The following is a 14,059-nucleotide window of genomic DNA, read 5'->3' as shown; positions in this document are numbered from 1 at the left end:
GGATCTATTCTCTCCTGGGTACCCAAAAGTATCACTTGAATGAAATTCTGGAGGAATGTGCTCTGCAGCACCTTGTGGTTGGGAGACTGTGGTTCAAAACTGAACCTGTCTGGAAGGAAAGGTGGTCCGGCGTTGTGACATTCAAAGGGTAGGGAACACATGGCTTCCACGTGACCCAGCATGACAGCTTCCTCGTGAGCACACAGGGTTTCTAAGAAGGCAGAAGCGCCTTTGTGTGAAAACTCTGATCAGTCCAGACGATTGGTTTTTAACTATAGTGACTCCACGTAGGTTTAGGAATTTTTCAAACAGGTCTCAGAAGTTGCTATGGGAGCAACAGCCTCATCGTGTTGGCCCTTTATCCTTCTTCGCTCCCCGTACCAGAAAGGTCTTTCTTTATATTAGAAACCATCAGCCCAAATGTATCTGGCCATTGGCAGGAGGGAATGGGAATCTGTGTAACAGCAGCAGGCAGAACAGAAACTGCTGCAGCCATTTTCAAGGCAGGTTCTTCCCCGTGGCTGCAGAATCTAGAGACTAATGGTGAGCCCCAGCAAAGAGACATCCTGGGTCAGATTCTAATAGCAGATGGGCAGCCACGAGGGATAAATAGCAGAGATTCGAATCAGGTTGCAGACATACATGTGAAACAGAGGAAGAGTCTGCCCCTTATGTAAATGCACCTAACCAGCAACTATGTCTCATCACACAACCTGCGTGTTGCTCCATATTAGATTTTGAAACAGCTTGTTGGTCAGAAAGTTCTCCAGGGGCACTCTGGTTATGTGACTGGCACTAAATAACTTTTCCTGACTGAATGAGGCTGTGCAGACATCGCTCTCGAGCTGGTGAAGGTGAGCACTTCGAAGCCCCAAATCAAAACAGGCATGAGGGAGAGCGCTCTAACAAGTCACATGCAAGGCAAGAGTGTAGGAATGGGGGAATGCACTACTAGGAAGGCAACAGAATAAGCCTCTCGGCTCTGTTTGGATACGAGTACCAATCAGCGACTACAGGGCCGGGTACGGCCTAAGAACCTGACTGTAAATCGGATAGCTGGAACGAAATCAGCTTTTAGTTAAGGCCCTTTTGCAACAATCTCCTATTCAATTCTCTGAGGCATGCACGTGGCACCAAAGAAAGGAACTGGGTATTAGTGATGGTAACGGTTTGAGAGGCAGCCAGACGTGTGTCTTGAAATAACTTATCGGTAATTGTGACCCATAACCACCATGCAATAGAACCAGCTTCCTGCGTTGAATTTTAGGAGGTAGCACTTTCCCTGAATAGATATAATCAAGATCTCACTGCTGTCCATGAATAGACATATCCAGCAAGCAATTAAGTAGAGATCAGGAGACCAAATAAAAAGGTTCTCAGCAAATTATATTGAAAAGCACAGTGGGACAAGGTTTCTTAACACACAGCTAAGGCAGGGAGAGGAGAAGGGCTGATGAGCCTTGTGATGCTGCCTGAAGCACAGAAGTCTCTCAGTTAGAGACCCCCTTCCGTCAAATGACACACTTAATCTTAACAAGCAGTGAGCTGGAGGAGAAAGGCAGGAGGAGTGTAAGGATGCGAACAGTCCTTGCAGAGATTCAGACTGGATCTGGTGTCTCTTCATGATATATCCCTGAGGCAGCAATTTGGGTTACAAGTCTATCTTCATCTCCAAGACACAGCCCCACAAGTTATGCAGACTGACATCTACTTCAAGCTGCCCCTTTTCAATTAGATAATGGATGCTTCTTCATTTGCCATCCCAGGCTGTCGTGTTGCAATGCTATGTGCTGTTAGATTTCACACTCGACCCCAGAAGTGGCTGCATTTCAGTGACAGGTGAAAGATTTCTTACATAAATCTTAATTCCGGAAATTACTTGGGGGATGCTCGGAGGTGAAAGGAAGAATATAAAATGTAAGGGCCAAATTTGGCAGTCCGTAATCAAGCAAAACTCCCAATGGAAGTTTAAGGACTGCAGAATTAGGCCATAAGGGTTTTTTTATTATTACTGTTACTTTTAGGGCGATAGCTTTTGCTGAATGAGCAGAAACGAGAGCCTCTACTGACATTATCAAAAACTAGCTGTGAAAGACACAAAGCAATAACTATGTTGACAGTGTTCTTTAGAGTAAATGTCATTGTCAAAGGAAGCATAACCTGCCAATGCTTTCCAAAGGTCTGCACTAGTCTCCTTTAAAAGTCAAGCGATCTCTCAAGGTGCGTAGGTAGAAAGGACAGAGACTGGGGAGTATATTCTGGTGGATTGACTGAAACTGTGAAATTCTGACAAGCAGCAGCAGAAGGAACTCTGGATAAATGCCCATTGCGCTCATAGTCTAAATGCACAGACTCTGGATAAACGCACATTACGCTCATTCTATTGGCTGCGGCTTCCATCACCAAGCCTCTCCAAGGACGTTACCGGTGACTGCCCGACACTAGTCCCTGGTGTACGTGGAACAAGATCTATCATTCTACCCAGGCACTAGGTTTGCTCAGAGTTCAAATGGCAGGCAAAACCAAGAATAGTGGACAGGTGCATTTTTAGGGCTGTGGGACCATAAACCAGTGTCCGATAAATGCCAATAGCGTTTGTACTCAAGTAATTTGAAAGAAACAGGCAGGAGGATTCATGTTCTTCTTGAGATACCAGACATTAGAATTGTTTCTATTAAAGACTCTTGGCAGGTTTTCAAACCTAAGCTTACTTGCCAGGCATTGTGTCTACAAGCTTTTCATATCCATGTTCAGCATGTCAGACAGACGGATACCCCCAGCTGAGACAAATTACACATGGTCTTCCCCAGTCCCACGGGGAAGTCAAAGGAATCTGCAAGAGATTGGGAATGTTATTTATCTTGGCTAAAAGTCTGCCAGCAGGATTTCCGAATACTTGTCTTAAAATGATGGAAAAGAAGAGGTAGGTGAGCCACTGGCTTCAGTGAAGAGACCAGAGCACTACACTCACAGACTGCTTGCTGTCCTGGTGTGTGGTAAACTAACTCAGGTTCTCTAACTAGGAAAGAATTCTCACTAACTTTTCCTGGTTCCCCAGCTAATTGTGAGGATCTGTCAGGGCGGGGAGGGGGGCTTAGTCTGTCAGCCACAGAGGGTAAAGTCTTGTGAAATAACCCCAAAATATGGTCACCCCAAAGGGAGGCAGCATAACCAATGCATGAGATCTACTGTGTAAGCCCCAGGCAGATGCATGTAGAAACTGCTTGTGAATACCTCACCTTTCCTAATGGACCATCCCTTTACTTAGACTGTAAGATCTCTGAGGCAAGGGCTGTCTTGTTCTGTGTTTGTACAGCGCCTAGCGCAGTGGGGTTCATGACAGGGGCTCCTAGGCACTCCCACAGCACACATAAATAACACCAATAATGCCGACTAGATGGGACTTAATCAATTGGCAGTCATCATAACATTCTTCTAGGCAAGAGGAAATCTGGCTTATGCCAACTCTGCTCAGTCAGTAAAATATTACCTACAGCAGCACCGGTGAAGACTTTACAAGCTCACCGCGCCACTTCCGCAGTGCTCTCACGGAGAGGGAGAGAGGCAGATGTCCCAGGATCTACACTTTGGGTTTCTCACTTGGTTACACACTGTGCTATTATTGTGGCACTGAGGTCCTCCAAATATGCTGAGCGTTTTGTTTTGTTTCGTTTTGACAGACTATTAGCTACAGCATGTTCCTGCTCAAAACTGCAGTCCAGTGTCATTTCACATTCTGCACGATAGCTCAGGTTCCTCGCTCCCTATAGCTATGGCACTGGAAGTACCTGTTCAGATTAATTTACCTCTCCTTTTTCCACATTGTAATCCATTTAATTACATTGATTAATGCCAACTCAATTGCCTTTATGAAAAGACACTTCAAGCAAAGTCCTGCAATTATGTCCAGGAGATCCTAACTCAACATACCCAAGGAAACGCCACTATTAAAAAGCTTCAACTGGCCCTTTCAAGATTTCTGTTTTAAAACCTATTAAACAAACAAACCAACCCGACTGTGACAAGCCAGAAAGTTCGAACGCAGATTATGAGTCAGTACATATTTACAAGGCAAAACCCATGGTCCGACTGCCCTCTAGTGGATTTCATGAAGCATAACGTGGCCCACATTTAGCTGCTTTTAATACTTCAAAACATGGTGCATTATTCATATCTATAAGTCAAAGTGCGTCCCTAAAGCTGACAGCTACAATATCATTAGGGTTACCAAAGGACCCATAGCAGTTTGCGAAATATTCAAACAGAAAAGGTTTCAGTCATAACTTAAAAGCTGTTATGTGTTGAAAGTCTCTTACTGAGTCTTGGGAGAGGATGCACAGCAAGATTTTAACTGAAAACTCTAGAGGGAGCATGACAAAATACGTTCAAATTAAATGCATTCAGCAGAGTCAGGCTCTATAGGCACAGTCTATGTATTTCTATGATAAGGTATAAACAGATGAATCTGCTAGACTATATTCTCATGATATTTCAGCCTCCGTTTCAAGTAGCAGACTCCTGTATTGTGATGTGTGAAAGAGCAATGATTTGACACCCCCTCTCCCACACCTAGTGGGACAGTGGCAATGCTGCAGGTGTGGCTGTGCTGTTCCCAAGGAGAGATTAACCTCTAGCGTTAGTTCAATGGGAGACAGTGTTTCAAAGTGTACGTGCTACGAACACACTTGGATCCCCAATCAAAGTTCAACAGGAGGCCGCTCTGAACCCCTGCTCATATCAACAGGTTCCAAAGCATGAAAATGTCATTCTGTTTTGAACAGAATCTCCAGAGGATAGAGAAGAAAAACAACTCTCCAGGAGGTCTCCACGCCATAGGGCTAGGAGAGATTCTCAAATCCAGGCATGTTCTTACTTTACTTGGCAGCTGTGTAATAAACTGCACAGTCTCCTCTGCATCCACCTGGAGACTTGAAATGGGCTCCCTATTACGTACTACACATGCCTCTGTTTCCAGGGGAGGCTGGCCACCACCTGACAAGAACTGGCCACCCTACAGGCACTAACGAGTTAAAGATGAGACTTTATGCAGCAAAACATTTACTAACAGATGACGTTTTCTGGCAGTTCCTCAAATACAGATAGTCGTATAGACTTCAGTAACAACACCACATTAATAAGGTAATAAACTCACACACTGATGTTTAAACAGGCAGTTAAGTTGAGAGCAATCTGGTTAGCACACCCATAGATAAATTGAAAAAGATTAAAAACAGCAGAGGGGGGAATGGCTTTCAATGAGTCGTTCATTTTTTATAGTACCTCCCACGGTGAAACTATCAATTACATCATTCCATATAAAGAGATGCTGCATAAATGGGCACATTCATTTTGCCTGATTTTGAACCCAGTCCAGTTCAACTCAAACTCTAGCATATTGGGTTTGTTTCCTGCTGAGGAAAAGAAGGGCAGTGGGAGAAAAAAATATCTTGGAGGGGCCAGGGTTCAAAAGCACTCAGCTTGGACCTAACTCTCAGTGAAGTCAAAGGCAATTTTACCTCCATCTCCAATAGGAGCAACTGGGCTGAATGATTTGGAAAATATCACCCTTCAGTATATTTTAGCTGCACACCTGAACACACAGTATACATAGGGTACCACTTCTGCCAGACTAACTTTTGTTCCCAATGCACAGCAAAGCCTTCCCTTTATCTAGGAAAAGGTTGGATTTCTTTCCTTCCTTTTTAAATTGAATCATGCTTGTGGGAAAACTGCTGTGTTTAACTGACAGGAAAAGAGGGTTCACAGACCTGACCTAGTTTTGCAAACGTGATGAAAAATATAGTCAGCGAGGTTTCCCAAAGTTTTGAATTCCACAAGTTTCCTCCAACCCTACTAAATGACATGTTTTTTTTCTCAGCTAGATCCTAGAATAAAATACACTGGCATCACAGGTACATGCTGATTAAATAAGTGGTGTTTTCACATTTTATAAAGGACAATTAAATGAGGTTATTTATTCAGCCTATATCAATGACTCAAACCATCCGGAGGGTCTAGGGGTTAAAGAAATAAACCACGGCATTATACAGGAATGGTACATTTCAGGTGGTTGTTGGAGGCCACTCCATGAGGCTATAGGGGTTCACATCTCCAAAGCCCATGACGGTCTGAAGATACTGGAGATGAAAACTTTATTGCAGAGACTTCCTGCCTTGCAAATACCTTCTCCCAGGTTCAACAGGAAACAGTCCCTAGTAGCCCACATTCACAAAAACCTCATGCTATTGATAAACTGGTTATTCCCTGGGACTGACAGGTCGCAGTGCATGAGCCCATGCATAGATGCTTAGTGGGAGGTTTTAGTACTTTGCACAATAAAAGCACCTCTCATTGAAGGCTCTCCAAGCACTTTACAAACATCAGTGAATTAGCCACATAATTCCCCTGGAAGGAAGGATGGAATCATTATCCCCGATTTTAAGATGGAGAATTGAGGTACAGAGAGGAAGTGATTTACCCGAAGGTAGTGTCACATCTGGGACTAGAACTTGGGAACGGTCAACACACGCTCAGGTCCTTTGCACAGTTGTGGTCAGGCCTCGTGCTTGTTGATCTGGTACAGAGACTTTGCCCAAACTTCTCCTCACCAGGCACGATCTAGGCAGGAAAGATTTGGTCCTTTGTCTCTGTACCTCACCCCTTTTGACACAACACAGGAATGTGCCATACCAGATGATTCCAATGGTCCACCTGGTCCAGTATCCTGCCTTGACAGTAGCCAGATCAGACACTTCAGAGACCCAGGTGACATATCCTGGAATAACCTGCCCATTGGAGTTGTTGTTCCCTAATCCCCATCAGGCAGTGGTTGTTTTATACCTTGAAGCATGTGGGGTTATACCCTGTCTACATATTTTATCCTACTGTGGATGTTCATATTGTCCATTAAAATGTCCAGTCCTGTTTTAAATCCTCCAAAGCTCTTGGCCTCAATGATATCTTGTAGCAGTGAGTTCCACAAGCCAGTTATGTGTTAAGTAAAAAGTGTTTCCTTTTCTCTCCACCCCAGGGCCTTGCACAGCTCTTGTTCCAGGTAATGGGTAGCAGTGAAACAACTCCTCCACTGTCCTGGGCACTCACAGACAATATGTTGCCAAGTTCTATGCTGTTACAGTTGAATTTTGCAAGCTTAAAAGCAGCATAGGAAGTGAGAATCCCACTAACCAATTCAAATTAAAATAAACTTCAGTCACTACTGTAGCTGGTGCATTCAATGCAGGGCCGACGCTTCCACTAGGCGACCCTAGGTGGTCGCCTAGGGCGGCAGGATGTGGGGGGCGGCATTTTGCCACCCTCGGCGGAATTTCAGCGGCGATTCCTCTGGGCGGGAACAAAAGCGGCCACGTAAACGCCGCCGAGAACCAGGGCCGCCCAGAGGGGCTTCTTCCGCTCCGGGTCTTCAGCGGAAATTCGGCAGCGGGTCCTTCACTCACTCTGGGACATGCCGCCAAAGTGCCCCGAAGACCCAGAGCAGAAGGACTCCCGCCGCCGAGAACGCAGCTTCAGAGGAGGAGCTGCCGCCGATTACTGAGGAGGAGCGCTGCCGCCTAGGGCGGCAAAAACCCTGGCGCTGCTCCTGATTCAATGCCTTCTGTATTGTGTGTTCAGTGTTTTTTTGTTTGTTTTTTTTCTTTTGAGCCGAGATTGAAGCCAAGCAATGCGCTTTACAAGTTACCAATCTGGAAAATACTCACTCAGAGATGGTGTGGATGGCTTCGCCGAGTGGAGGAGCTCTGCTCTGCTGTTACTTAAGGAATTTGCAGAAGTCCCGAGATGTTCCTCTGAATTGGTGGAAAACTGGAACTGGACCGTGCCAGACTCAACCTGCTTCACCTGAATTTAAACAGATGTAGAAAAAAATGAGATCTGTGCACACCCTTTTTACCCGCTCTCTGGAACAAAAAGAGTTGTTCTGCCAGGCATCCAACAAAGTTAGAATAAGAAATTGTAACGCAAGGCATATGGAGGCAGAACTATCAACAGATTTTTTTTTTTAAACGGGGTTCCCAGAAAGCTTTGGTTCTGTCTGAAAGTTATTTTCCTTGAGGCACGAGGGTTGTGGAATGACACTAAACTCCAAAATTATCATCAAATTTTCCTCCAAATCTCAGGTAGGATGGATTAATACCAGAACTGTAACTCTGATTCTACAAACTGGGGTTACTGGAAGAAAGAAAATTATCTTCTATATAAGGAGGTTTATGTTACAGTTTGTTAGTTCAGTTACAGCATCACAATGTGGTTTGTGTGCTTTTTTGCACACATTGGTCTGTTCATAAACGTGTCCACCAGATCGAGAGTGAACTTTGGCTTTCCACTAGCAGACCAGCACTAGGAAAGAACTCTAGCAAATAGGTTTGGATAAAAACAGAAGGAAGCAACATCTTGGCAAGTGTTTTGGGGGAACAAATTCATTAATCTACAGCATGATTCCCCAAACAGTCCTGGACATCAGTGCAGTCACCAAAAAGGAGCAGAGGTTCCCTCATTACTGCATTAGATGGAAAACCCTTTGGACCCTAAGAAGGCATGGCTGCACATTTCCATGTGATTCTGCTAACTAGACTCTACTACTGCTGTGTTCTTGTATTAAAAGCAGATCAAAATCTTCCGTAGCTAAAACTCCCTTCTAGAGAAACCCTTTCTAAATGTAAAATAGCTTTCAAATATCCTTTTCAGCAATTAGAATGAGTCTCTTCTAGCTCAGGAGACAAAAGGAAGGGGAGATTGCTCTCTTTCGTGAATCTTTCCACCAGCCAATAATGAAATACACTCAACCTCCAGCTGTAATAGATTCATTTTTATCAGGAACCAGGCACCTAATTCCTGAAGCACACAATCCCATTCCAGGCATTTCCTTCCAAGGCCCCCACTGTGTTGGCTAATTTCAATTCTTTTCTCCCTTTCTATTTTGCCTGAACAGTTCTGCCTGTGCTGCACAGCATACAACATTCATTCTTTATTCATTTTATTTTGTTAAACTGGAGCAGCCTCTACTATGGATTTACATGCTGTCATTGAGATCAGAATCTGGTTCCTAATCTCTCAAACTGCCAAGGCTCAAATGCAGGAGAAAGACTTAAAATGAGAGATGTGAGGGGGGATAAAAAAGCTTGACTCATAGGACTAACTAATTTCTTTAGCACCTTCTGCCTTCTCAATGAGGTTCATATCTCCAAGAGTCACCGCCAGATTATGGTTAAAACTATAAAATCATCTAGGAACAGTATATTTGTCAAAAGCTTGCACCCTTTCCCAATTCCTATGAGATGCAGATGAACAAATTTTCATTGAGGCTTCCCAGTTAGAGCCAGAAAAAGTCTTGGGAAAAGACTGTACGTGTAACGGAATGGACGAGCAAAGCCACTCAACAATGTTTGCAAACTCTCCTTGCCCCCACCCTGTGTGTGAAGTTTAACAAAGTTTAAGCAACAGGCACATATCTTCACTCTCTATGCTATCAACAGTTAGGATCGAGAATAGACTCCAGGGTTATGGCTTTTCCCCATTAGTGTGTGAATGTGAAGGACCCAGTTTAGTGTTATAATGGAATTCTGTACAGAAAGCATCTTTCTCAGAGATGGATGCTTGTTCTGCATCACTAACCACAGACCCTTACTAAGCCACCCAAACATTGGTGGTTTCCCTTTGGCCTCTCTAATATTAAAGGGCAGCTCCAAGGGAAGTGAAGGTTCATATAGAGCAAACAGTCTTTGCTCTGAAGAGCTTACAGTTACGTGCTATTTTTACATACATCACCTAGCACAAAAATGGCCCCAAGCCTGATTAGGGCCTCCAAACACTGTCAAAATAAATAATTTTACAAAATAGATGACAGTGCACTTGGCATGAATGTCATATAAATAATGAACACCAAACAGCTGATAAAATAAATGCACAATGTGTATTTTCTGATGCATTATCCTTCCTTCTTTTCCCATGTGTGTTCACTCAATGGCTGGTTTGCATTGGGTTTGGGCTACTTAGCAAGATTATTGAACGAAGCGTTTAAAATAACAAGAAAGCTCTGTGCCATGTGTGTACTGAAAACAGGGTGGTTTTGATGCACCCTTGCTAAAGGAGAGCTCAGAGGAGCTTCTTTTTACCTCTTCGGAGCTCATACTGGTGGGCGGCATCTTGTAAACTAACACATGGCTGGGGTTCTGCTGGGCGCCTCCTTGAAGTGGTAAGATCACTTCCGTGGAACTCGAGTCCAGCAAAGGATTCCAAACAGTCCATCGGATGGAATGCATATAGGCTGCTTTAGTCAAAGAGGAAATGGACAATGCCTAGGATTAAAAATATATATGAGAGTAAATAACCAGAGATGAAGAACATTTGGTATTGTGCCATGACTCTATCTCTGGGTCACGCTAGACTGCTGCATCCAACCCAAAATCAAATAGGATCAAACCAAACAGTAGCCATTTTCTGCCTACTGAATGGTAACAATCATCTGTCTTTAGTCATCTTTCGTTGGAACCTCATCACCTCTAGGCAGAGAGACAGGCAAGTTCTCTGCAGCCTTTTTCTTATAAAAGAAAGATCAGGTTTCTGTTTGTTTGGCTTTCAACCATCATCAATATTCAGAATGAACAGTGCATCGCATCATAAGTTTTGACCTAGAATGAACACAGATGCATATACATTTCTGCACAACCCATGAACATTAGAAAAGAAATTAGCCGCTCATCTCACTGCAGTTGCAAATATTTGCAAATACTCCACATGATTAGGCCTATGTTGGTTACTAATTTACACACACAATTATTGTTATTGAAGAGATTGCCATTGCATATCTGAAAAATCCTAAATCTCTGCATGTGAAGGCTGCGTGTTCCTAGGATACAGGAGGGAAGCTATATTTACTGAGAGGCGAGATGCCATATTCTCCCATCTACCAACACAGAAGGGTAATTTTTCCAGCTGAACAATAATAAATAGGAGGGACGCAATAAAGGACTGTGAACAGCAGTGCTCCAATATTAGTGCAATATAGAGAAAATGAATACCATCCACTACCTCAGGATTCTTCCCTTCAGTTACGTATTTCCCCTTGTGACCTCAATATTGTAGCCATAACTTCCATTGTTTCAACACAATTTTGAGATGTACTATTTGAAGCATGTTATCTGTCTTTCCAGGCCCACATTTTGCTCATAATGTAAAAAATTCTCTTCAAATCCCCGAATTTGCAGGTTGTTAAAAAAGTACCAATATTAGCTTTCTGTGTTACAAGGAGCTGTTGAGCCCTCTTGGAGAACTTGGAATAGCTTGCTACAACTGTGCTTAGATTTAGCACCAGTTTTTGGTTGTCTCATCTACATACTTTGTCACTGGGAACATCTGCATGAACAGAATCAGCTGTCTGAGGTCACATATCATCTCAGAGGCATGGCTGGAGACAGTCGTTGGACCACATTTATCTCTAGAATGTTTTATTTTACACGTACACATCCAGTTTATCCACAACGCAAGTGTAACAAACCTCTGCCGTGTGTGCTGCTGATACAACATTTCCTGGCAATCAGGCTGTGTGATAACTGCACTTCATACCTTTGTGACATAACCAAACAGCCTTTCCTCCTCTACTTTTGGATTAACAGCATGCAACATTTTCCACACCAAGCACTCAAAAATGACAGCCCCATTTCTCCTGCACTACAACTATCTGGCCAAATTTCAACCCAGAGCCAACATAAACTTTGCCTAGCAGGGTTTACAACGTGAGTGCTAGCACTAACCCTGCGGAGGGATTATCATCATTGCCATAATCACTGGGACTGTGTTCCCCACGATGACATATTGCCTGTACGGATACGGTGATTTGTTTTCTGCTGCAAGGACCAGTGAGACCATTAAACATAATTTTAATTCCCGCATTGACATAGCAGTATAAATAGTATACGTCTGGACCTGGTCCTCCAAGATGGGAAATGTATTCTAAAAAGAAGCTAAAGGGTTCCACTCAGACAATCACTTTAAAAGCCTCCCCTTAAAATCAGGCATTATAGAAGGGTCTGTACAAAAACAAGCTTACAGGTCTGTCAGTGATTGAAATCCCTCTTGTAGCTCCCTGCAAAGTGCTGATCGTGGCACAGAAGACGCTGTGATTAGCGTGGCAATCAGCTTTGGGATTAACCGCTTTGCATAAAGGGAGTGCAGAGGTTAATTGGGTTCACTCTGAAGCCATTGATGGCCTGGCTTGACGGTTCCCATCGGTGCAGTTTACGGCACACCGGCATGTCAGATGGATGCTAATCCCGTCTCAGACTCAGTAACCCTTTAGGAATGTGAAAGTCACAGACAGCCGCTCTGAGGGCGGCCGAGGATACGGGGTTGCCCAGGTAGCACTTGTGTGCTAAATGAGTTGACACTCCAGGCTGAATTATATGTGTCAATTTCATAGGCAAGGACAACGGCGCGGCCAGCATCCCGGTGCATCACGCAGGAGAGAAGGAGAGAGGGCGATGTAGGCAGGGAAGCAGCCTCTTCGGTACAGCATTTGCTGCAGTGGTAGCTGAAAGGAGGGGCATTGCCATGGGCATGCCAAAGGGATTCAGAATCGTTTAAAAGCACCCGCATTGGCCCAACTTTTCACCTATAGGAGTTTTACCCATTCTTAGGCTAGCGCTAAAATCCCACCCTTCTTCTTTTCTTTTTTGATTTGAAGCACATGCAGCAATGCCCACTTCCCATCAGCCTCGTTCTGAATGTAATACCCCATTGGAGGCATGCAGCTTAAACGTCTCCCCAGTGCTGCCTGATAACTCTTTAGGGAAGGGGTTTCCTCATTCTGTGCCTAGTGTAGAGCCCAGGACAATGTCAGCACTTACATAATGACAACAAGGACAGAGAGACTTCGAAGAAGTTTGCAGAGACTCCATTTTTCGACTGGGTTTATTCTGCCAGCAACAAAATCTATGAACTGGGCAGGAAGTTGCAATGAATGACCCTTCTCGAACAGTCACAGGAGAGTGGAGACTGTAGCTGAAGACCTGTTATTTACCAGCATCCTCACAGACTGCAAGCTTCAGGCACGATACAGAGCAGCATTTGTAGGTGTGTTTATAAATCTCTGTTGGTTGCACAAGGCAACAGGGAATGGAACTAGGAGCATTTCACCTCAAAGTCGGCCCACGTCAGCAGTGAGCAGTCAGCCAACATTGGGTGGGTAAGGAGACAAAGCTTTCTCAGCAGCCAGAAGGTATCATAACCACACACCTCAGGGCCCTCAGGACTAGATCTGAGACCAGCTTCCTTGAGCCACCCAGTCTGGCCAAAATATTTAAAGGCTACATTAAAAAAATCTCCATCTGAGAGGTGAGAAGAGAAATGCAGAGATTCTGAGCTCTCTGGGAGTATCAGTTTGGAATTGATGTAGGTGCTGAGTTCCTGGGGATGAGCCTGGTGAATGTCTCAGGATGGAGAGACGCAGATATGACTGAGGCCCAGGTCCTATTGTACAAGGGACCATATCACTAAAACTACTGTAAACTACTAGCAGCCTCGGCTGAGGGCATGCACTGACTGAGCCCTGGAGGCTAAACTGATCTCTTAGCAGTGCTCCTTCCAGGGCAGCTTTAAAGCACATTCGTAAGGAGACAACGTGGGACAAGCAAGCGGCTCCCGCTGCTTGTGCTGTACCTGTTCCATGGCTAAGCAGACGACTTCAGCCTACCAAGCTCTCAGTCCCCGGGACCTTCTTCCAGAATTAAATACACTTTGATTCTTTCTTTTTTTTAAAAGTACACCTAGAACTGGACTTTTGCTCGAATACATTTAAGTTTCTTATCGCTGTACAAAAATAAATAAATAAAAATCTGCATTCCAATACCCAGACCTCTGCAGGTTCTTGGGTTTTAACTTTTTAAATTTGTTGAAGCCAATATCTAATTTTCCAATTGTATGGTTCCCTTCAGCTTGTCTTCTCCCAATCAATACAAATCCCATCTGCCAGTAGGGCATGTGTCACTTATATAAATATCCATTTCCCCCCAGTTTTCCTTTGGACAGCTCTAACGAGAGACGACATTTA

The 14,059-nt window shown here is 44.1% G+C and overlaps 1 protein-coding gene across 9 annotated transcripts in view; it reads right to left on the bottom strand.

The window, feature by feature from the left end:
- NPHP4 (nephrocystin 4) overlaps positions 1-14,059 on the bottom strand; it is a 103,121-nt gene that overhangs the window by 44,723 nt on the left and 44,339 nt on the right. For all 9 annotated transcript variants that reach the window (XM_042854042.2, XM_042854043.2, XM_005298426.5 and 6 more), the window contains exons 11-12: positions 10,128-10,310; positions 7,716-7,854 (exon numbers count right to left, since the gene is read on the bottom strand). In XM_042854042.2, the coding sequence (XP_042709976.2) occupies positions 7,716-7,854; positions 10,128-10,310 (322 nt within the window). The remainder of the gene's footprint in view (positions 1-7,715; positions 7,855-10,127; positions 10,311-14,059) is intronic.

Source organism: Chrysemys picta, chromosome 21, assembly GCF_011386835.1.
Source record: "Chrysemys picta bellii isolate R12L10 chromosome 21, ASM1138683v2, whole genome shotgun sequence".
NCBI lineage: Eukaryota > Metazoa > Chordata > Testudines > Emydidae > Chrysemys > Chrysemys picta.
The sequence above is the reverse complement of the archived record's forward strand: the minus strand, read 5'-3'. Positions and strand labels throughout refer to the sequence as shown.